The sequence below is a fragment of the Passer montanus genome, unplaced genomic scaffold, assembly GCF_014805655.1.
Source record: "Passer montanus isolate IOZ18808 unplaced genomic scaffold, ASM1480565v1 scaffold6, whole genome shotgun sequence".
NCBI classification, from domain to species: domain Eukaryota; kingdom Metazoa; phylum Chordata; class Aves; order Passeriformes; family Passeridae; genus Passer; species Passer montanus.
This window is the reverse complement of record NW_024371037.1, coordinates 738,145-762,055: the sequence shown is the minus strand read 5'-3', so window position 1 is coordinate 762,055 and position 23,911 is coordinate 738,145. Positions and strand designations below refer to the sequence as shown.

At 34.9% G+C, this 23,911-nt stretch overlaps 1 protein-coding gene across 1 annotated transcript in view; it reads right to left on the bottom strand.

Moving 5' to 3' along the window:
- The window catches only part of TBC1D22A (TBC1 domain family member 22A), a 139,550-nt gene that overhangs the window by 57,496 nt on the left and 58,143 nt on the right, over positions 1-23,911 (bottom strand). Inside the window, exons 10-11 of the mRNA XM_039726831.1 lie at positions 22,039-22,114; positions 8,684-8,811 (exon numbers count right to left, since the gene is read on the bottom strand). Coding sequence (XP_039582765.1) covers positions 8,684-8,811; positions 22,039-22,114 — 204 coding nt within the window. The remainder of the gene's footprint in view (positions 1-8,683; positions 8,812-22,038; positions 22,115-23,911) is intronic.

Below are 23,911 nucleotides of genomic sequence, written 5' to 3'. Positions count from 1 at the left end.
ACTTTTTGCAAAAATGCAGAGAGCTTCCATTTTGAGATGCAGGTTTTAAAATCTGAGTGCCTACCTGCTGTGTACTTATGCTACAAAGTTAATGAAGACAGAGTCAATATGTTCAATGGAGCCTAAAAAGCATTCAGCTGATAAGCCACTCTAAACCACACATCTCATAAATCACTCTAAATCTCTCTCTCTAGGCTCCTGAATTTATTTACTGGGTGAAGCTTAGCTACTCAACACAGCAATGAACACAAACTTACAGAAAGACACCTATCTCAAAATGAACCCCACCTCTGCTGTACACCTCTGCTGTACAGAGCAAGCCCACTGGTAGAAACTGGCCCCCAGAGCAGGAACTTTGGAGTTCTGGATCTGACAGTCCTCTAAACACAGAAATTCCCATGTATTGGCAAGTAATAGGCAAACCCATTCAAAGGTATGCATTTGTTCCAGTTAACAACTTCTGTTGTCATGGGGAGTCACACACAGAGGCTGCCACTGTCAGTTTTGTATCTGCCAGTGCCAGTGCTTGTGAAGCTGCAGATCACAGCTGGGAAGCTGAATGTGCACACTGCTCTGTGCTAGAATATGGTCCAGCAGAAAATCAGGACCCACTTAGTCTGCTTTCACTGAGGATTTGAAAACCCTATCTCTCCCCAAGAAACCACAAAATAAATAGGAAAAAGTAACAACTAAACTTGTATGATCAAAAAAAAATATATACACACCATTATAATTCTACAAATACCATCTGGCTTTTTTCTGTTATAGAAGAAAACCTGTGAGCTATATTCATAAATAAAACACTCTCATATATGAATTCTAAATTCATACTGAAAAGCTGAATTATTGTTTAAGAAATTTGTTTTTTCTCCCCTGTGCATATAACCCTTAGGTATGTTAAAGACTGTACATAAAGTTGTACATATATATATGGTTTAAGCAGTGTGGTTCTTTTTTTAACACTCTTATGTTCTTTTCTTTGAGTTTTCCATTATTTCAGATTGCACTTAACATAAGAAAAGCAATAAGAGGTTAGTGACTTCAGTAGTGCTGTACCACTGAAATATAATTGCCTGCCTCAATAAATTCCTAATGAGCACAACTCTTGCCAGTGGAAGGTTGCCCTGGCAACAAAATTATTCCAGAAGGTAACTACCCATTTGGTAGAAGGCAATGACACTCAGTTGTCTGACAAAGATTTGAAAACTATAAAAACTTTTTAACTGCTCAAGTTCAACAGAAACTTGATGTACCAGGACTCTCTTGACACAAGAAAATACTGATTTGCTGAATACAAAGGGATTGAGAAACTTTGAGAAACATTTGAGAATGAATGCAGAGTGAAAACAAGGGCATTATGTTAAAACAGGTACACGTTTGGATTGCCAGTCTTGCAATAAAAAGTTTTTCTCTCACCTGTTCTGTCTTCCTATGGTTCCAAATAACTAAATATGATTTAAAACATACTTTTACATTTAGTTTTAAAGAGAACAATGTGAAAAGGTTTTCCTGAATTGTAATGGAAGTTGGCAAGATCAAGGCTGGGCTCAGTAGACAGTAGGATGGTGAATTCCAGCTCTGAGGCTGAGAGATAAAAACATTCCCAAGAGAAAACAACAGGTGGCAGGATCAAAAGTAGAGGCATGACCTGAGTAGAGCCTCCTGAAGATACTGATGCTTTTTAACCCAGGAGCTGTTCTCTCTTACAGTCTATGGCAGGTAGTGACAAAAAGAGTCACTACCAAGACACACAGTATTTTTTACTTTTATTTCCTAAGAAAATTAAACTTTCATGTTCACATTTTATAACTGGCAGGAAAGGTTATATCCCACTATGTCTGTCTCCCCTAATCCAGAACATTCAGCCTACTAGCCAGTTTCAAATTGACTAGAAATTTGAAGGACATGATCCTACCCACATGTTAATAATTGGATATTAAATATTCATATGTCCAGACACATCTTACAAAGTAACTGAGCGTCTAAAATTAAGTTATTGTCAAATGAGAAAGTATTCATAAATTAAGAGGACAAAAATAACAGAATAGAATCTGTGTTGTTCAATAAAATACTAAGGGGTCTTGAAAAATTTTAGTTTGGTAGAGATGCAAAATTATTCTGAATAGCTTTTACTGGTAAAAAATAAAGTTGGCTTCAAAAAGTTTCAGAAAGCTGTTTTGCCACTGAGTAATAAAATGACAAATGAAATGCTGTCTGGATATACACACAGAGGTAAAAACACTGCAAAGCATAAATATCTGATATCATCCATGACATGAACCACTAAGACAGTCAAGTTGGACCAACCATGAACAATTAGCTGATATACTCACCTTTGAGAGGAGAAATGGATTCTCAGCACTTCTGGAAAATTGTACCAATGTTATTTCTTAAAATTTAACATAAGATGCCTACTTTTAAACAAAATCCCCTTAATCAAAACCTAGTAATGAGCTACATAAATAATACCAAGAAATAAATGGGAAACATATATTTCTGTTACCATATTGGTCAATAAAGCATGAGGTGCATTATGAGATAGTGTTGATTTTTATTTTCATGTAAGTCAAATGAATGAAAAATACACTTTGGTCTTCCTTGAAGAAGGGAAGATATAAATGGTGGTCAATACATTTACATTTTCCAGGAAAAATAGAGTTTATTTTGGACAAAAAAAAGCATCGGACTCCTCAATTAAGAAAAAACAATAAATTTCAAGAAGGAAAAAATGTATTTTTCTAGACCCACCTGCAGGATTTCAGGAAGAAAGACAAAGCTGGCAGGCTCCACCAGCTTCCCTATTGAAGTTTGTCTAAGGGATGCAACCTGAGAAATGTACTATCTTACTTAGAGGGATGCACATCTGAGAAATGTACTACCTACCAAGAAAGAAAATCTGCTTTGGAAAGATGGCAAATAAGGACAAGCAATCATTCTGATCCAACACTAGGGCTGAAATCACAGCTCTTCTCTCTCATCCTCTCTCCCTTGCACCGGCTGTGGTATCATCAGCCTCCTCACTTCCCTAATGTGAAGAAAACTAACAGATACTGCCAAGGAGCTGAGGGGAACAGAAACTAGAAGAAAAACCTCTTTCAGCAGTGAGACAGTAAATCAACTCACCACTACTGTCAAATTCTATCAGTGTTATTATTTGCCTTTTTCTGTGTCTTTTGTTAATCTTTGTAACTGTTTTGCATTTTACATGGTAGGATTTTATAAATTCTTTCATTTGTGCCTAATTTTACACAGTAAGCTTTACGTGCCTTGGTAACAGTAAAGTTTTCCTCACACAAGAACAGGGCAATGCTGCAAAGTAGGACAGCAGGGCACTGTAAACAGTACCTACCTCACCTCCCTGGTTTTGTGTTTCCAATGAGTCTGAGTGCATTATTCATGTCAACTGCATCAGCTACTTACTGGTGAGCTGGCAATACAGCAGTCAGCTAAATGGTATGAAACAAAAATGCCTCCTGGCAGGTGAAAATATTAGGCTGCACACTTCAGCTCTAAACATTCACACAGCATATGACAGCATGTATTTAGAACCGAAAACTAACATACATAGCTGCTACTTTATTTTCCTTTTCTGTTTTCCTTTTTCTGAGCAAGTTTTTAGCTCTGAAACTTGTGTCGGTGTCTCTTCTGTGAATGATGTACTACTACTATGGTGAGTTACACAGAGAAACCACAGCACAACAGACAGCACAATAAGGTAATTTATGTGAGAACATCAGATCAGAAGGTAAACACTAATGAAAAATACAACCACTCCATTCCACATGAAAAATAAATTAAGTACTTTTACGTCTATGAAAATTCCTATCCTATTTGAAACACCAGTCATTATAAAACCTTGTTATCTTGCATCCAGATAATTTGATGGCACTGTTAGAGACTTCCCTCCAGCTGCAAACTGCCTACAAGTCAAATGCAGTTTTGAACTCGATATTTAAGCAATTAAATACACTGACACTCAAAACTAAACACTGTTCTGCTCTGAGTATTGGTATACAAGCACTGATATTCAAGTCCTGTATTACCATTTCTAATCAAGGATGAAGAACTGGGAATGGCTGCCACCACTGAAATGGCATTGCTTCCTATCCCCAACACAGGAGCACACAGCTACACAAACACAGCGTATCTTACAAGTGCCTGAGGGACAATACACATTTTAAGAATTTAAATAAATAAAAATAAAAACTTCAGTGGAATCTTCCATCAAATGTCTTAGTTTGAAGAAAGGATACTTTCTGAGATTTTATGGTAAGTATATAAAATATTTATCTAGAGTAAGACAGCACAGATGCTGAGCATTGAGGCATCTCTACCTTTTCTAATACAGTATGTTAAATCTTGAGTTAAAGTTAGAAGCCCACAGAAGTCAGTTTCAAATAGCAAAGCAATCTTTAAAATAGTGTCAAAGCATCCTTCTGTCAAGGACCAAATATAAAACTAACTAGTATTTTGTAAGTCCATGGAAATGTGTTAAACACTTATATATACTGAATAATTCAGCCATCACGCCACTTTGTTTTATCAATCCTTTGTGCCAAAAAAATATGATAACATATAAGATAAACAGGCAAGATATAATAAAATATAAAACTCAGGTCTTCTGTTACACTATTCTGGCTTGTGGACATGAACATTCATATTTATCAGTTTCAGTTCTATGGATTCAAATTTTAAATGTCTTGGGTATAACTTAACAAGCAATTGGTATTTTGAAAAAATTTACAAGATAGTTAAAAAAAAACAAACAAAAAAAAATTAAAAAAAAATTTAAAAAACCACTGCCAAGGCCTGAAACAAGTGAAGAAGTGGGATAATTCACTCATCAAAATGCAATTCAGATTAAAGAATAAATAAAACTAAATACTTACAGCTAAAAAGCTTTCTCAACATATCTTTTGAAAGCAAAATTCATAATGTTTTTACTTTTTCTACGTTACACCGTTCTTCAGAAGACAGTGATGTATTTTAGTGGATTTCATAGATACAGTTACAGAATAACAGAGCATTTACTGATGTGAGGATTTGGGAGCCTTTCCAAATTTCTCTTCCCCTCAACTCTAACTAGCTCAAGCACAGGTATTTTGGATACGTTCAACGATTTACTCCACAGCCCCTAACAACTGACTGATGAATCCTAAATTAAACTAGACAGAGAATATGACTCCAGCCAGAGTACTCTTACTACCATGCATTCCACCACAGAGGTGGACATCATTAAAGTGTCCAATTCTATTCTCACAAAAGTCACTGGAAGGACAGTAACAAATGCTGAGAGACAGAATGCAGTTCCAACACCTCCAGCCAACAGCAGTTATCTCTCACACTAGGAAATACACAACAGCAGATGATTTAAGCGTGTTTTTATTCCCCTGAAAACTCTCTGTTGCAGTTCATGAGAAACTGGGGCCTGCTGTGAGAATCACCAATCTAGAATTTAAGCTGGAAACAGCACAGTATTTCTTTCTCCACTGAAACAGAGGAAAACAGATAGCTTGGAGAAACAAGGCATGGTTTCAGCTTTAATGGGGAAAGAGAAAGACAAAAGAGAGGAAAATATTATTTTCCATGAAAACAGCAGCAGCAGCAGCAGATCCTCTCTTTCAAAAGGTGCCAGTGCTCTCTTCTCACTGGATTTCTGCAGGAAACAGAGGCAGAATGCACTCTGGGCGCAGACATGAAGGGACCTGACAATTCTGCCTGCCTTCCTATTCCTTCCACATAAGGAATCTGACTGTCCCACCCCTCCTGAACCCTCATCTGACACTGCTTCTATGCCATTCCCACATCATGACACACACTGGGACTAGAGACGTCTGTAAACAGGGCCTTCAAAATGCCCCATCCCTTCCCAAGAGCCACAAGGTAGGCAGAATCTGATCAAAAGCCCAACATCAACAGCGTAGGGATGAATGCCTGTAGTCCCTGCTGATGTTACATAACAACATGAGCAGTTCACCTTTCTGAACCTAAGTGCAGGTAAAGCTAACTCTGTTTACAGTAGTTCAAGATTATCAGAGGATAAAAGTCAGTACAGGCACATCCTCAGTACCCACTGAAATGGCAGACAATAAAACTGGGTAAATCTAAGCAGAACTCCCATGTGTCCTTAAATAACTGTTTTAGGACACATGAGGTAGCAAAAGCAAGCCCGATAACAGGAACATCAGCCTTTGAGTACAGAAAGAAAAGTAGTTAAACATCTATCCAGCCCTTACAATTATTAGCAGGATTGTTCCTCCCATCTGTATCTGGAAAGCTAATTATATTTCTTGCCTTTACTCATTTTATGTGTCTCTTTCCAATCCAACATCACAGGTCCATCCATAGGTAAACCCTCAGAAAAACTTCTTGACCAATATATCTCTAAATAAGAGATATATTTTGGCCTATAGCAGGCTTTACAGTTAAAAATATGAAACTGAGAAGAAAACCAACTGAACAAACTCCGTCTCTGAAGTGTTTTCCATTTGGAAAGCAGCACTGCTAGTACAGCTGTAAACAATTAACTCAGAAATCACAGGCAACAGAATGACTTCATGACAAGTTGGGTAAAAATCTTTAACATTATTGCTTAATACCTTAGCAAAAACTTTGCATGAACTTTACTGGCTCTTGCAGGTTCACTGCATTTATTATCCATAGTATCACAGTGAAAAGATCCATATTATAGGCTGATAATCAGTGTAATACAAGCACAACTGAAATCTGATTAGCAACTTGAGGAACTGCTTGAAGTTGTTGTAGAAAAAGGTGTCTAAGATATTCTTATTTAAATAAACTGTTAGACAAGACATGCATACAGAGCAGTCTACTAAGTAATGAAAGCTAGAAAACAGCACAAATCTGCTGCACCTGCTGAGTCAAAATACAGAATTACTCCTTAAGCTTGTTTAATACACAAAAATAGTGCCCACTCTGCATATGAGAATTCTTTCTAGGTGTTTGGCTAAAAATACCTTGAAGAAGGTATTTAATAGATACCCTTGGAAATCTCATGCAAAGACTTAAGCATCAAGCTTTTAAATACTACTTTAAATACATCAGATTTTTTTTTAAATTATAATTAAATAATCAGAAGCACTTATTATGGATAAAGATCCCCACTGAAGTGCAACTTGCAAGGTGCCTATGGACTAGCAATGAGAAAGGGCTCCTTTCAGCCTGGCAATAGTTTGAGAAATTAACCCCAGACTTCCTTTTCAAAGGAAAAATTTCAACATTATCATAAAATAACAGCTGAGAGATGAACTCAATTTCAAATTCTGTCAAAAACATATCTTTTTGGGGCACATATCAGTAGTTAACTGGATTAAAGAGGTTCTCTTACATTATTTTACCATATAGATAAGGCTAATGATCAGGTACCAAGAGCAGTGCTAGAGGTAGCATGGTAAAAAACCTTCAGGGGCTAGAAATACTGCAGCAACAGCAACAAAAATTATTCAAAAGGAGATAAATTAGTTACAGTAAAACATTTAAATAGCTCACTCTTTCAAATTATAAGGAAGATCTTACAAAAAATAAATTTTTTACACTGGAATAAAATGCCAGGTAATAACAGATATCATAATGAGTAACAGATATTATAATGAAACAAAGGAGGCAAAAAAACCTCAGATGAAACCAACAGCCATGTTCAATTCAGATATTTGTTGATGATAACCTCTGCAAGGATACCACCTCTTAGACCAGATTAACAGTAGAACTGATAGATTCCTCATTTCCTAACATGCTCTTATCAGATTTGGATACCATCAGACTTCACTGAAACAACATACTGGACTCATTAAATAAAGAGCAAGCAGTTCTTCACCCTCTGGATAAATGATCTAGTAGACATTCTGGCATTAAAGTGTATGAAACTAATAGAACTTTTCTATATAATGAGTAGACATAAAGACAATGATATTTAAAGACACTACATCTCTTTACAAGGCGTAAATTATGAGTAAATATCATATTTAATGATTAATACAATTCAAAATTCTTAAGAAATTTTAAATATTGTTACTTTTCCCTCCCCCACCAGCTTCAACAATGAAGTTGGTAGATAAGGAAATGTAGTTTAAACATATAGTTAATAATTGCAACCAGAAGCTACTGGAACACCAAGTAATAGAACTAAGAATGCATAAACCACTTTCCTCGAACATCAATTCTTTCTCTTGATGATAAGAAATTATTGAGGAAAAATAATTACCACAACAAGAGGTCGGCAATATCGAGTTTTGTCTGAACAAACAGTAAGACAGAAGACATGACAAAGGACAAAGGCTGAGAACTGAAGACTGAAAGCTAATATTAGATTGAGTAGTTAAGCAGATGGACAATAAGAAGCCTGGAACACAGGATTGATGGAGGGCATTGATTAGGCACAATTCAATGTTCCACTTCTCTGAAGAGACAGAAGGGAGTATTGACATTGAGTGAGTGTTCAGTTTACTACTATAAAATATCATGACATAAAGTGCTTCGCTTTGAAGGGCAAGAAGACTGAAGACATTAAATGTGTTAAATAGTGGTGATCATTGAAGGTTTTTTCTCTTATTGTGGTGATACTCAGACAACACTAAAGCAAAAAGTTCACGAAAAACCACTCACAAAGATACTGGTATGTCAAAAACACATTACCAGAGTTATGGAGGTTTAACAAAGTACTTACTTGGTATGTGTCCCACAACCTGATGGTACACCGTAAAGGGACTTCTCTCATCAGCAAGTTATTCATCCAACGGAAAGCAAATTGCAAGTATTTCACCTCATGCTGATCCAAGTGCCTATGAACTTGCTCTGAAGACAGAATAAACAGGTATTTTACTGCAGCTTTTCTGAAATCTTGAAGTATTAAGTTCACTGTCTAAAACAATAAAATACTCCTCCAATCTTGAGGAAAAAACTTGTGGTGGTGCATGCAAATTCTCACAACCAAATGAGAACACTCAAAATATAAATTAGTTAAACATTACACTGGACTGATTTTTCTGCCACTTCATAGATTACATAACTGGTCTGAGTTCCATTATCTTAATAAAACAATAAGATCAGAGTTTTACAATATACAAAGTTATAATGTGAAATCATTAGGTACATATATCCTCACTAATTTCTTAGGCTACAAATTTCCTGGGGCAACACAACAAGAAACATGGTTTCCAAATAACATAATGGCCTCCAAAAATAAAATGTTGGCAATCAAAAAGGAAAATTATTAAATTAAGAAGGTAAAGAAATATAAGGAAAGGGCATGTAAAGGTTGCATTCACTTCAGACAAGAAAAAGTGAGATTAATGTGTAGGAAATACAGTGAGAAAACTTAACTAATTTGCATCTTAAATAATATCTTAGTATTACAAATAAATGCAAATAAAACCAATACAAATCAGTGGTTTCTAAACCAGTACTCTCACACACTGTGCTTTTTGTAGAACACACAATTTGAAAGCTGTGATAAGCACTTGCATGGGTTATTGCTAGAACTAATCTACTACATGGTGTGGCTATATTGAGAGAATTTTCTGCAAAAAGGATCACAGACATTCTGTTAAGAGGCTTTAGTTAACAGGTTCAAATATGACATTAGCATGGTGTAGATGACAAATACTGCAGAAATGCTCATGTCTTATTTTGGACAAATTTATGACAAGAAGTCTTTGTTAAAGCCTAAGTAAGACATTCCTACTATCCTTCTGTATACAAATACATTCTTTAGAAATTTTTGCTGCCCACATTATCCCTTCATCCAAATTCACAGAGGTTTATTACCAGCTAAAACAATGAGTAAATGTTCATCTTCCAAACTTTACAAATCTAAAAATATCTAAAAAAGGACTAAACCATTAAATTAATTAAAAGAAAAATCCCAAGAGTATGGAAGCACTATTACAAGAAACATTACCTAGAGATTAAGGTAACAGAAGTTAAGTGATATTAAATTATAATAAAGACTGAAGCAGTTAATTTTTTTTTTCCCTAAGAATGTATTTTTGGCTACATGAAAGTGTCAGCCAATATAAAACAGTTGTTTCAATATGGAAGCTGGAAGTACAAATCTTTTCGTTTTTAAAAACAATCAAAAATGAGGGCTTTTTAAAAAGATAAGACATCACAACACATGACTCCAAAGGTCTACTTAGCACATCTTTTCTCCAATGATAACTAAAAACAAATATCAGTGAAAACTTATTACAACATAAATATAAACAAATATAGACAAATTCTTAAATTGTAAGGCCCAGAACTGCACACGATGCTCAAGGTGATACTTAGCACATCTTTTCTCCAATGATAACTAAAAACAAATATCAAAATATATAAAAACTACACCAACAGTGAACACATTGTGATAATAAACAGTGGGATAATCAAGTCTTTTGGCCAGCTGGCAATGCTGTGTTTGATGCACCCCAGGATGGGATTTGCCCTCCTGGCCAGGACAAACCCTGATCCCTTTCTTCAGGGCTGTTCTCCAGCCCCTCCTCTCCCAATCCACATCTGTGCTCAGTATTACTTCATCAAGGGTGCAGAGCTTGTAACTTGTTAAATTTTCAAATCTTAATAAATCATTGATGATTGCCTAATGCTCCAATCTAACAAGATCCCTCTCCAAGGCATCTTGCTCCTCAAGAGTCAACAATGCCCCCCAGTATAGTATCATCTGCAGAATTGGTAATGTTGCATTCAAACCCTGCATCCAGATCACTGTCATTGATGATTGCCTAATGCTCCAATCTAACAAGATCCCTCTCCAAGGCATCTTGCTCCTCAAGAGTCAACAGTGCCCCCCAGTATAGTCATCTGCAGACTTGGTAATGTTGCATTCAAATCCTGCATCCAGTTCACTTATAAAAATATTGAATAGAGCTGGCCTCAGACTTGAACATCTAAGGACATCACTGGTGAATGCTCACCAGCCAACCCTTTGAGTCCTGTCCTCTGCCAGCTCTCCACCCACTGCACCCTTATTAGATCACTTAGATTATTAGACTCACACCAAATACTGAATTACTATTGTGTGTCTGCCTTTGCTTTAGAAAAATTTAGCTGCAAGTTAAATATACTGAAGTGAGATACTTAAATTTATTATCTGAATGTCACATTTGGATACCTACATTACAGAATACTATGATTCAATAATCTAGTACATCAAGCAGGATGCAAAAAACAAGGCAGTTTTATTTCTAAACAAAGTTACTAACTCACAATTTTTTTTTTCTTCACACAGCAGAAACAAGTTTCATTTGGTTGTTTGTAGCCATTAAAAGTAAGTAATGAAGAACAATAAATTGTGCCAGTTGTGATATTTCAACTATGGTAGTTAATGGGCATAATGAATTTCTTGAAAGTTGCTTTCTAGTCTAAACAAGTTGAAAAATGGATTACTAAACTCTGTGCTTATACCTAATTGATGCAAGACTGGAATAGAAGATGCATTGAGAAAAGAAGCTAATTCTTCCTACTTTGTAAGTAATCGTAAGCAGAAGCTGATTTGCTGATAAAGGTAATTTGGACTGGCATAATCTAAATCTAAATTTTCCATTTCAATGAAAATAAGTATGTATGTGCAATGAACAAGAAGTTATATAATTACTGTCAGCTTTAGGACATGAAGTATTTTATAAAAACTACTTCTACTGCAGTTTCTAATAGCGTAATTATTTTACAGCTAAAGAAATAATTATTTAATCAAAATTCAAAAGAAAAAAAAATTACATTTAGTAAGTTCCCCAACATTTTCAATAAATCTACACATAAAGTTTTGGTGAAGGAAGTCTTCTGATCAAAGACTAAACTACATTACAGTGATGCATTCCAAAGTAGCATACTAACAAAAATAGGTAACCTATAAACAAAAACCATTTATAACTATTCATAATTTTATTAAATGCACTCATTGGTACATTGTTTTTAATGATCACATTTAGCCACCTTAAACAGATGCTTCTCATACCAGATGGGCCTACACACATAAAATATTTATTCTTCATGTTCAATGTCAGCATCTCAGACTGTTTCAGTGAAGTCAAAATTAAAATCTGTATGATTACAGAAACATGAACTAAACAGTTAAGGACAGAAACAACCTGTCAAAACAACTCGACTGCTGTCCTGACAGGAAGATGGTGTTAGAATGAGTCCCTAGGCAAGCTTACACATAAGCAAAGAAAAACAGCAAAATAATGTAAGATTATGCCTGAACTCCCAAATTACTGTAACACAGCATGGTGTCACCACATCCAACATTTCAGAACATCAGCCTTTTGGCACTCACCTTTCCTCCAAGATCCCTACCAATCCTAGCAATACTTTCTGATGTTTGACCTAGTTTTGAAATTTTGAATATTACTTAAAGCTTATTTTTCAGTCAATTTCATACCCTGAACACTTTGTTGTTAACTCTATTTTATCAATATTTTATACATATTCCACTGTAAATATAAAAAGCACTAAATGTTAAAAATTATCTGAAATGCATGTAAGCTAAGAATCTCTCATAAAGAGGCCTTTTTTAGTTCAACAAAAGGAAGAAAAGTGTGTATTTCTCATGAAATTTTTCTTTAAAAGTGCAAGAGTAACTCCTCTGATACCAAAGCAAAAGGAAAGTAAAATAATGAGCCAATAATTGCCACAGGAGCTTGTTTGCATTGCCCTTTGCATGCACAATGATTTTTTGCATTGATCCTTAACATACAAAAACATGCTATAGAAACACATTAGCATTCCTCCATGGAATCATATAATCATTTAGACTGGAAAAGACCTGTAAGATCTTGATCCTAAACCCAAGACTGCAAAGCTCACCAATAAATCATGTCCCTAAGGGCCCACATCTTTTCAATACCTGCAGGGATGGTGACTCAAACACTTCCTGGGGAAGCCTGTTCTACTCCTTGATGATCCTTCTGGTGAAGAAATGTTTCCTGATATCCAATCTAAACCTCTCCTGCCACAACTTCCACTTGTCATTTCCTCCTGTCCTCTCACTTGTTATTTGGGAGAACTGACCGACCCCACCTGGCTACGCCCTCCTTTCAGGCAGTTGTAGACAGCAATAAGGTCTCCCTGACCCTCTTCTCCAGGCTAAACACCCCCAGCTTCCTCACTGCTCCTCATCAGCTTTGCGCTCCAGTCCCTTCCCCAGGTCCATTGCCCTTCTCTGTACACACTCAGCACCTCAATGTCTGTCTTGTTGAGAGGAGCCCAGAACTGAACACAGGATTTCAAGTATGGCCTCACCAGTGTTGAGAACAGGGATAATTCCTGCCCTGGTCCTGTTGGCCATGCTGTTTCTGATACAAACCAGGATTACATTGGCCTTCTTGGCCACCTGGGCACACGCTGACTGATGTTCATCCAGCTGCTGCCCAGCACTCCCAGGCCCTTTCCTGCAAGGCAGCATTCCAGCCAATCTGCCCCAGCCCATAGTGCTGCAGCGGGCTGCTGTGACTGAAGAGCAGGACCTGGCATTTGGCCTCAACCCACTGATCCAGCCTGTCCAGATCCCTCTCCAGAATCTTCCTACCCTCCAGCAGATCAACACTCCCACCTGACTTGGTGCAAACTGACTGAGGGTGCACTCCATCCCTATCTTACAGTTCCCACATACAGAACCTTGCAGTCCAAAAGAAAGGACCTTGTCACCAGTGAATGACTGCTTTATTTTTTAGTACTCTATTAGTTGAAAGTCAATTTTTAATCTAATTGTCTCTCCTGAATAATTTCTACGTTGTTCAAAGCCAGGATATTTATGGGATACAAAGGTAAGAGTTTGGAGTAAAATCTCAACACCAGATGTTACCAGTTGCAGAGGCAGAAAAGTGCTTACAGCCCCCAATATAAAATTCTGAACCAAATGAATTCTGTAAAGACCACAGCTTAGCAATGAGTTATTTGCAGTTATGTATATTAATTTCTATTAATATACATTAATTACAAAAGAAGTTCTTGATGACTGAAGTCATTCTAAAGAACATAAGACAAGATACCTCACCTCAAGACAAGATCTCATCATGATACATAGTTCTACTTCAAGTAATAGCAGAGATCCAAGTCAAATATTTACATGCTAATTATATCTTGTTCCAGACTTAGTTTATTTTTTATAACTGATTAAAATTGTCCACTGTAAAAAATTACAACAAAAGCATTAAAAAATACACTGAAAATTCCTAAATTTAAAGTATAACTGGCAGAGACACAGAAGTATTGCCAATTACATTCTTCTCATGTGACCTACAATTTAAAGATAATGGTCTATTTAAATTTAGCTTACTAAATATATAGCTCATAGCTAGGACTAAGAAGCATTTTCATCATAACAAAAGATATGGTCCATATGCTAATACTGAAAAGCCCAAGACAGTGATAACAAAGCACAATAAGAAAATACTAGAGGAGGGAAGGAGAGAAGGGAAGGCCTGGTTGCCTCACAGAATCAAATGAAAGTAACAATTCTGTGGTAATGTAACACTAAATGGAGGAAAATATTAGGAAAAACATTTAGCGCCTGGTTGCCTCACAGAATCAAATGAAAGTAACAATTCTGTGGTATGCAACACTAAATGGACGAAAATATTAGGGAAAACATTTAGTAGTAATCAAAACAGATCTACCCTTCTAGCTAAAGGTTAAGAAAAACCCAATGTTTGCAGGTGGCCCTCAATATTCCAAGTGCAACAAACAACAGGGAAAACATGTTTGATGAGACACTTCTAGGTACCATCACTGGACTTCTCTAGCCTGTTCTTCCAAATCATAACTGTATGCATTGATAAACGTGTTTATGCCTGACACTTTTTAAATTCCCCATCATAAGAAACATCTCTTTTTTTCCCTTTTTTCTTTTTTTTTTTTTTTCTAATTTGCCATGAAAATAGTAAGGTTTGGCGATTTAAAAGTTAAAGTTCTTACAAGGACTCAGGGGTACCATCACTGGACTTCTCTAGCCTGTTCTTCTAAATCATAACTGTATGCATTGATAAACGTGTTTATGCCTGACACTTTTTAAATTCACCATCATGTGAAACATCTCTTTTCTTCCCTTTTTTCCTTTTTTTTTTTATTTGCCATGAAAATAGTAAGGTTTGTTGATTTAAAAGTTAAAGTTCTTACAAGTACTCAGAAATTTACAAATTATTTTACAGTCAGTCTCAACTCTTGCTAAGGTTTCTGAACTCTGTAATAGAATACAAATATAATCTCCACAGTAAAACATAAAAATATTATTTAAAAGATATATCAATTAATTATAATGCCCAGTGAACAGCACTTACAAGTGGATTAAAGTATAATACAGTAATTACAACCATAAAATCAGATATAAAATAACTACTAGTGAGCTAAATAAAATAGCTTTATTAAAATGAGAAAGAGCTTTGGAGTGCAAATTAATTAAAACAATTATGAAATGCTTACAAGATTTTCTATCACTTCAGCACCAAGCTGACATAGAAAGATGGACCAAGAAACAAAGTCCTTATTAATCACTCATTCTCAATAGCTCCAGTAAGGTCTAAATAAATTCTATGTCCATTTCCAATTAAAAATGCTTTTACAAGCCTGAGAATACCCGTTTTGCAACTCTTGTAATAAGAGCTCTTTTTTCCAGATACTTCAACACAATCCTAATTCAAAGTTATTGGTGTCTGTAAAATGTTTTACAATATAATTAAACATGAACATAATTTTGCACATATAATTATGCATTCTTCAACCATCAACCAAAAAATCATTAGCATGATTGAACACATAACAAAGATAGATCAAATGTCATCTATTACCACAGTTTCATTATCAGTTCATTGTATGAATACGCAAGACTCAAATTAAAAGCCAAATTAATTAATCTATATCTATCACATATATTGAACAGATAACTTGTTCTGTGAGTTCTGACTAAACAACAGTAAATGGATTAATAAGAAAATGTATTAGTCTTGGTTGATATTTTGTCTTTTTCAGAGTCAGATTTTCCTAAAGAAAAAAGCAAAACTATTTTCTCTGCAGTTTTAAAAGTTCAATCAGCAGAGAAATTGAATGTCCTCCAGAAACGGTGGAAGCATTAAAACTACTCAAGAGGTATCTCTAAGTACTTTTTGGCTTAACTCAACATATGAAATTAAGTTCTGAGCAGAACTGTGAGAAGTTTGTGTTTGGAGCATTGGACAGTTCTATGGGAATAGGCACCTTTATCTCCTGGGACAAGAACCTGCTGAATGCAAACCATCCACACAATATGCAGAGAAGAAACTGTAAGAATCCCAAGTGAAGTCTGGACATTTAAAACTTTGGCAGTCCACTAAAAACACACAGCTCTTAAATAAACTAAGACCTTAGAAAGGATAATCCTACAAGTACTAATCCGATTCTGTTGAAGGATGTTTTACAAACTTACCCAACTAAATAAGAAAACATATTATACATAAATATTAAACATTTCTACAGCAAATATTTCAAAGCATGAGAAGTACACAGAATAGCACAATTAAATAAGCCTTTCCACTGTGGTTAAATAAAAATGCATATAAAAATGAAAAAGTTTTAACTGACTACATTTCATGAAGAACTGCACATATTTACACACAACATATAACTGTTTACAAGACAGTTATATTTTAAAATTTTATGTGAATAGCAAAACTATGCAAAATATAAATTTAAGGCCACAACATGGAAGTACTTTTTTACAAGTCCTTAGTTCTGGCATCATCTACAGAACTTCAGATAACAGGCCACCAAGACATTTGTAACCCAAGAGAGAAATAAGTATGATTGTTGAAGTCAATAATCATTTTCTCAGAACATTAAGACCAGAGGCATTATCTAATTTATCTGTCATTTGGTATGAATGAAAACACATATAAAACACATATAAAATAAGAAAAATAGGACTTGTAAAATTTTAATAGAAGATGGTTTTAAAAGGTGAAATATCAATTTATCTGCACTTAGGAATAACTAACAGTATTTCCTCTAACAATGCAATTCATATTTATTAAAAATCATTATTTTAAGCAATCCAAATATGACAACTTAAATTTCGCACTAAAAACACCTCTGAAAAACATTTCAACTTTTTTTACAACAATAAAATGCAAATAAACTGAAATTGTCCCAATGAAAACATCATATGTAGGAATAGCTGTGGTAACTCTCCAAAACAGATGATCAGAAGATGCATTCACAGTGGAAACAGCAGAAATTCTGAAATTTCATTGAACCTTTGAAAAATGTAGCTGAATTCCAGAGAAATTGAATTCTTCCTTATGAGACAGTTAAAATGCAGCACTCTTTTTATGTTCCTAGGTATTTTTCCATTACTTCCATTTTGAAGAGAAGGGGAAAAGTATATACAGCAGCAGTAAGTTTTTTAAACTATTTTCAATAATTTTTTTCATTTTTCCATCTCTTGTTACTAAAATTCAAGGGAAAGTTCTACAAAATTATTGGTGATTTTTGGTGAAAGAATGTGAAATAGTAATAACAGAGAATTTCTTTAGCTACAAAAAAACATTTTGAAGAGAAGGGGAAAAGTATATACAGCAGCAGTAAGTTTTTTAAACTATTTTCAATAATTTTTTTCATTTTTCCATCTCTTGTTACTAAAATTCAAGGGAAAGTTCTACAAAATGGTGATTTTTGGTGAAAGAATGTGAACTAGTAATAACAGAGAATTTATTTATCTACAAAAAATGATCTGTGCAGAACACAAATGCAAAACCTGGGTTGAGTTGTTCTAGAAAATATGCAGAAAAAAATCTTTTCAAACTTATCCCCACACAAGACACAGACTATTTTTTCTAAGTTGTCAATACTGGCTTTATAATTTTCTTTAATACTAATAAGAAGCCAACATATAAAAAATGCATTTATCATTATAATAGGTCACATTTTTTTCCCTTAGAACTGCCTTATTGTTAATTTGGAGAGAATGCTACATGATTTTAACACTTTTTATCAATGTTTATGGAATCCATAGACTACTTTTATTTACAAATGCTCAGCCTTCTCCAAATGGCTACCTCAAACTCTCATGTAATTACAAGTTGTCTAACAGTAAATTGAAGAAGTTGAGACTCTTCCAAGCATGACACCAGCCAAGTGCTAAGCACCTGCAAATTCTGGAAAACACAAAACCTGAATTAATTTGGGCATTCCTATACCATGTCTCCTTTGATTTCAACCCTAAATGAAGTAAAAGTGGAAGGTAGTGTGTCATGTGAGTACGACCTTTTACAAACCATGAGAAATGGTTCATGATTTAGAGCAGAGAAGCTCTGCTGGCATTACAGGAAACAGAAAAGATAATTAGTTATAAGAGATTCCTTGTATTATTGAGCTATCTATTGATCCTCCCTCTCATTTTTTTTATAATTCTGAGAAAAATCTCAATGATGATGACAAGTAGACTAATGAGATTGAATAATATTTTATCTTCAAACTCCATCTCATCAATAACAACATTCCAGTAACAGACCAAAAAAATTTCATTAAACACAATTTATCTAAATTATTCTCTGGAGTTTAAGCAGAATGAGATTATGATTAAATTAAGAGAGTATTTTGGCTGTTTGATGTCTTCTGCAATATTCTGGAGTGTGCACACAAGGACAGGTACTTTGAGGGGAGCTGTGATCCATAAGGCTGGGTAAATGAAGGTTGGTTGAATCACTGACATAATGCATTAGCACTCTCCAAAGCACAAGCATCACCTTTCATACACTGGTAATCCATTACTATTAGCAAATAAGCAGTACAGGCTTCATCCACTCACACAGCTATTTATTACATCAAGATTTGCTTCACTGTGCAGTTACCCAGCATCAAGAAATAATGTGACACAGTACCAACAGGAATATTATTTTCTTGCACAGTAACCTTAATGAGCACTTAGGCTAAGTATAGCAAATACAGATCATGAGGGGCTTTTCTAAAAAGCAAAGTCACTAAATTTATATCACCCATACATTTCCCTTTAACTGAAGTATGGCAAACCCAGAATAAAAAGACAAAAGCAAAAAGGAAATGAGTAAACCACAATATACAATCAAACTATTCATGATTCCACCAAAAACCTTATAAATTCAGGATCCCTTAGCTGAGGCATCCAAAAGGTTATGACTGCAGTACACAACCACCTTGTTGAATTAACAACTAAAATTTTATTTTAATCCTAGATATACCCTGGTGTGCTTTTCTTGTAAAAGAAAGTAGCTAAGTAGGCAATCTTCCAGACAAAAAGAAACAGCCCAAAGAATAATGAAAAAAGTGTATCTTTACTACACAAAACTTTTAACTGGACCCTTGTATTATAAAGGTTGTGATCAGCAATGTAAAGTCCAATTGACAGCTAATTACTAATGATATTCCTCTAGAGTCAGCACTAGGGCCAGAATCTTTGTTAAAAACTAATGATAGCATAGAATAGACTCTGTGTTTGCAAATGATACCAAATTGGAAAGAGTGCTTGACACACTGAAAGAGAGGGCTAGTATTTAAGGAACATTGGCAAGCTAAAGGAATGGCTAAGAGGAATCTCCTGAGATTTAGGAGAGGCAAGCTTCCTCTCATGGAGGGGATGGAAAAGTGTCATTCAACAAGCACTGACTGGGCACTGCTTGAAGGAAAGCAGTTCTGCCAAGAAGGACGTGGGACAACAGGCTGTACCCAAGTCAAGAATGTCCTTGCAGCAAGAAAGGCCACACATTTGTTAGGCTTTCTAAGCAAGAAAGATGCCAAAAGGGCAGGGGAAGTGATTCTTCCTCTGTACCCACCACGTGGGAAACCCTGTCTGCACCATTACCTCCAGTGCTGTGACACTGGCACACACAGCTAGGTCAGTGGGGGGCAGAGGAACCTGGAGCACTTCACACATGAAAGGAGGCTGACAGTACTGGGTCTGCCCAGCCTTAAAGAGAAGTCTATGAAAAGCTGCAACTACCTAAAGGGAGCATGCAGAGAACATGGAGACAAATTCTTCTCAGAGGTACACAGATAAAATAAAAGGTGGTGGACATAAGCTCCATTTTAAAAAATAATTATTTCTATAAAAAATAAAATGACAGTGGAAGCAGACAAACTTCCCAAAGAGAACTACCCAAAGAAGCTGCAGAATTTCCATCCCTGGAATCACTCAAAACTCAACAGGGCAAAACTCCACACGCCTGCTCTATCAGCCCTGTCCCATTAGATAGAGTCATGGAGGCACAGGCAAAGGCTTGGAACACTGACTCCCAGAGGCCCCATATAGCCTAAGCAGTTCTAAATGTCCATCAGTATTTACTAGAAACACTCACGATATCTACTGAAAACTACAAAAATATTTATAAAGACCTCACACCTTTATTTTAAATTAGATAAAAAACAGGAACTCACACTTTACTTTCAATTGCAAAGGATGATCAAAGAACAGTACAAGATGACACAACTATTTGTTACAACTGACTTACTTTTTTAAAGTGTGAAGCTTTAAAAATAATGATTCCTAAACTTAATAATTGAGAGAAATTACTTAACTATATCCCTAAAGCACTGAAGGTATAAATAAGACTTCAGCATTCCTTTTTTCTTTAAACCAAACAATAATATATTGTATTAATACTTAATATTTTTATTCAATGTTTATTCAATGTTGCTAGTTGTTTACTAGCAGAATGCTACTTCTAATTTTAAAAACTTGTTTGAAGAATTTATTTATATAAATGTTCATTGACCAAGTTAAGAAAGTCAATTTATAGGAATTTTAATTATACACTTCATTTAATATATAATAATTTGCTTCTGAAATGTAAACATCAATTGATGCAAGACTAAAATTACATATAAAAAATCACATTACAAGAAGTTAGATTATTTTTCAAGTAACAAAATACACTGAATTAACTATATTTTTGACATAAATATTTAGCTACCCAATATAAAAAAATGTGCCCTTATATTTTTCATATTCACTGGCATTTAAAAAAAATGTATCTACAACAAAAATTTTTACCTACATTTAAGTTTATAGTCTGATTTTACACAAACATTTTTCTCCTGCCCTTGGTTTTTGATCATTAAAAATACCTTAATATCCTAGAAAAGCACAAAGACGATTATAAAACATTAAGAATGTACATACAAGCAGGCAAAATCTCCTATGACAAGCACGGGCACAAAAAAAACTTCACAGTATATGTAACAAAACCAGGGAATTAATGTTTCCAAGAAGATTATCAAATATAAAGCTACACAAGAAATATTTTTTCTAAGTCATCACTGACATGCTAGTGTTGCAAATATATGCCCGGTTCTGCTTGGCAACATTTTGTTAATACTCTGTTCATTAATTTAACAAACTACCAAGAGATTACGTTTAGAATGGGCAAGCATTATCTCTTGCATTTCATTTAATTAAACTCTGTTCTAGCTATATGACAGTCAGCATTTCATGAAAGGAATTACTTTAAGGATGAAGGTAAAATATTTCAAAGTGCGCTGCTTAAACATGAAAGAATAATCTAAAATTATCACTGCACATACTGTAATTTATCTGTAAAATTAAAGATGTTATTTCCAGAGTTCATAATTAATTGGATTCCACAGAGAAATTATGCAGGCATTCCTGATAGCAAAATGATGCACAAAGGCACAAAACATAGTGCCAAAGGACAACCATAAACAACCACTGTGACTTGCCTGCATTACAACAACCATTGAGGCTTAATGGGAAATGAATACTGGCTGCCTTTTGTATGTGGTCATTACTCTGCTGCAAAGAAATTGCCATTGAATTTTGATTACATTGCCTTAATAAAAAGTAATGAAAGAGGCTCATGCTCTAGTGGCTTTCTTTTAAATGGTACACGACAGTGATCCACAAAGGCCAGTGTGCCACCGGCCAATGATGACACCTCACCTGAGGAAGGCGACGTCACCGCACCATTGCAGGTGGCTGCAGTGATGCTGCTTTTCTTGCAAACATTCTAACCAAACACTTTCAGTGTAACATCAGTCAGAAATTAATTTGCCTTTGAGACTTACCATCAATCCGACTAACAAGTTCTTCCAACATTTTCACTTTCTTCTGGATTCCTGGCTGTGCAAACGTGTAGTTATCCTAAAGAGGAGACAACATACAAGTATTAGTTGCAGAAAAGCAAAAAAGGCTTCTTTTATTTCAATTATTTTTCTTAATCCATGTATTTTTCTCTGTGTTTCTGTTTTGTGACTGCATTTTCTAGGTCTGCTTCTACAGTAAAATAGCAAATCATCATTGTACAGTCCTGTGAGTCCCCACCTCTAACAAGCACAATCTGTAGAGCTATTCCCACATCAATTGCTCTCTACTTGCTAATCTAGTGAAGTTACCTCATTGCAGAAATCCAAGTAGCTTTAAAAGGCCCTCATTTTACATGCCAAAATGTGCCATTAGATTTTTTTAAGGTGTTTTTTTTTTCTCAGAAATTTACAATTCTACAAATAATGTAGGAAACACGAAAATTTAGCCTATAATCAGAGGCAGGGAAAGAATTTGATCTTTTGAAGTACAGAGTAATAACTTCAAGCAGCATAAGAAATCAAAAGTCTGTTTGAATGTACTTATAACTGTTCTGAACCCAAGATTACAGTTAATATCATGAATCAAAATCTAACACACAAGCAATGTAGCTAAAAGGGCATTATATTTGTATATATTTATTTGAATTAATTAACTCTAAATGGATTTTTAATTTGTGGACTGCAGCTCTCTAATATATACTTGAGTTTGAAATAACAACAGCAAGAAAAATAACTCCACTTGAAACCCAAAGTGATCAATCTTTTTAAATAATGACATTATTTAAATACACAGCAACGTTTCCAAATAGTTAATATTTAATAATATTAATCCCTCCATTCAGCTCATTTTGTTACAGTTGTCTTCCCGTTGCTCTTGAGAGATTCAAGAAAAGAAAATTATACATACATATTTTAAAAGAAAATTTCTAGAGGTTTTTTTTGTGTAACCACCACACACATAGAAAATCAGAGTATAGGACGTTTTGCCTCAACTGCTACTGTTTGAGTAATTCCCTTATCAACTGGAGCTAAGTAATCCCAAAATACTAATTTTTCTTGACTTTATTTCATATTTTAACTTGGTCTTAGAGCAGAAATGATGACCTGTTCATATATTTTATGTATCTGTTCATTTTCATGTTTTTCTATTTAAAACCACAAAAAGTCTTATTGACTCTCTTGACTTTATTTACATGGAGTCTTTTTAGGTTTTATTTGACTTATGGAACTGAACTAAATTTAATTTTCAAATTCTGTAAAACTGCTATAAAGTGTGAAGCCTAAAAGTTCACAAGGCAAAATGACACACTAATGACTCTGTAAATTAAATAAGTACTTCAGCCAACAAGCAATTTACAGTATCAAAAAGTCTACTGAATGCTCTGAACACTTGCAAGTAACCACAATAATACCTGTTTTAGAAATTATAGCAAATTTTTCTAGTAGTTAAGCAGTAGCCCTTGCACATAATTCATATTAGAACTCAGTGTATAAACTAAAACAGTATGGATAAGGAAGCAAGAATAATTCCCTGAATTTTTTACTTTTCCACAATCACCAAGTAAAAGAGGCAACAATTTCAGCTTGTTGACATTATTTCACAAACAGAACATGAGCATCCTTTTTAATGCAATAAACACCAAACCTGAAAGAATGGAAAGATTCACACAGAATTCAGATCTATCATAATCTCATTTCAGGAAGAAAAAAACTAGCCCATGCATCGAAACACTGCCTTTTACACAAGTCTGACGCACACCTGGAGTAGTCATGGATAATATCCAGGGCACAGCACCTTTAGGAAATCATAATCACTTTCTTTACAGAATGTACTCTAACAACAAAAACTGTATTC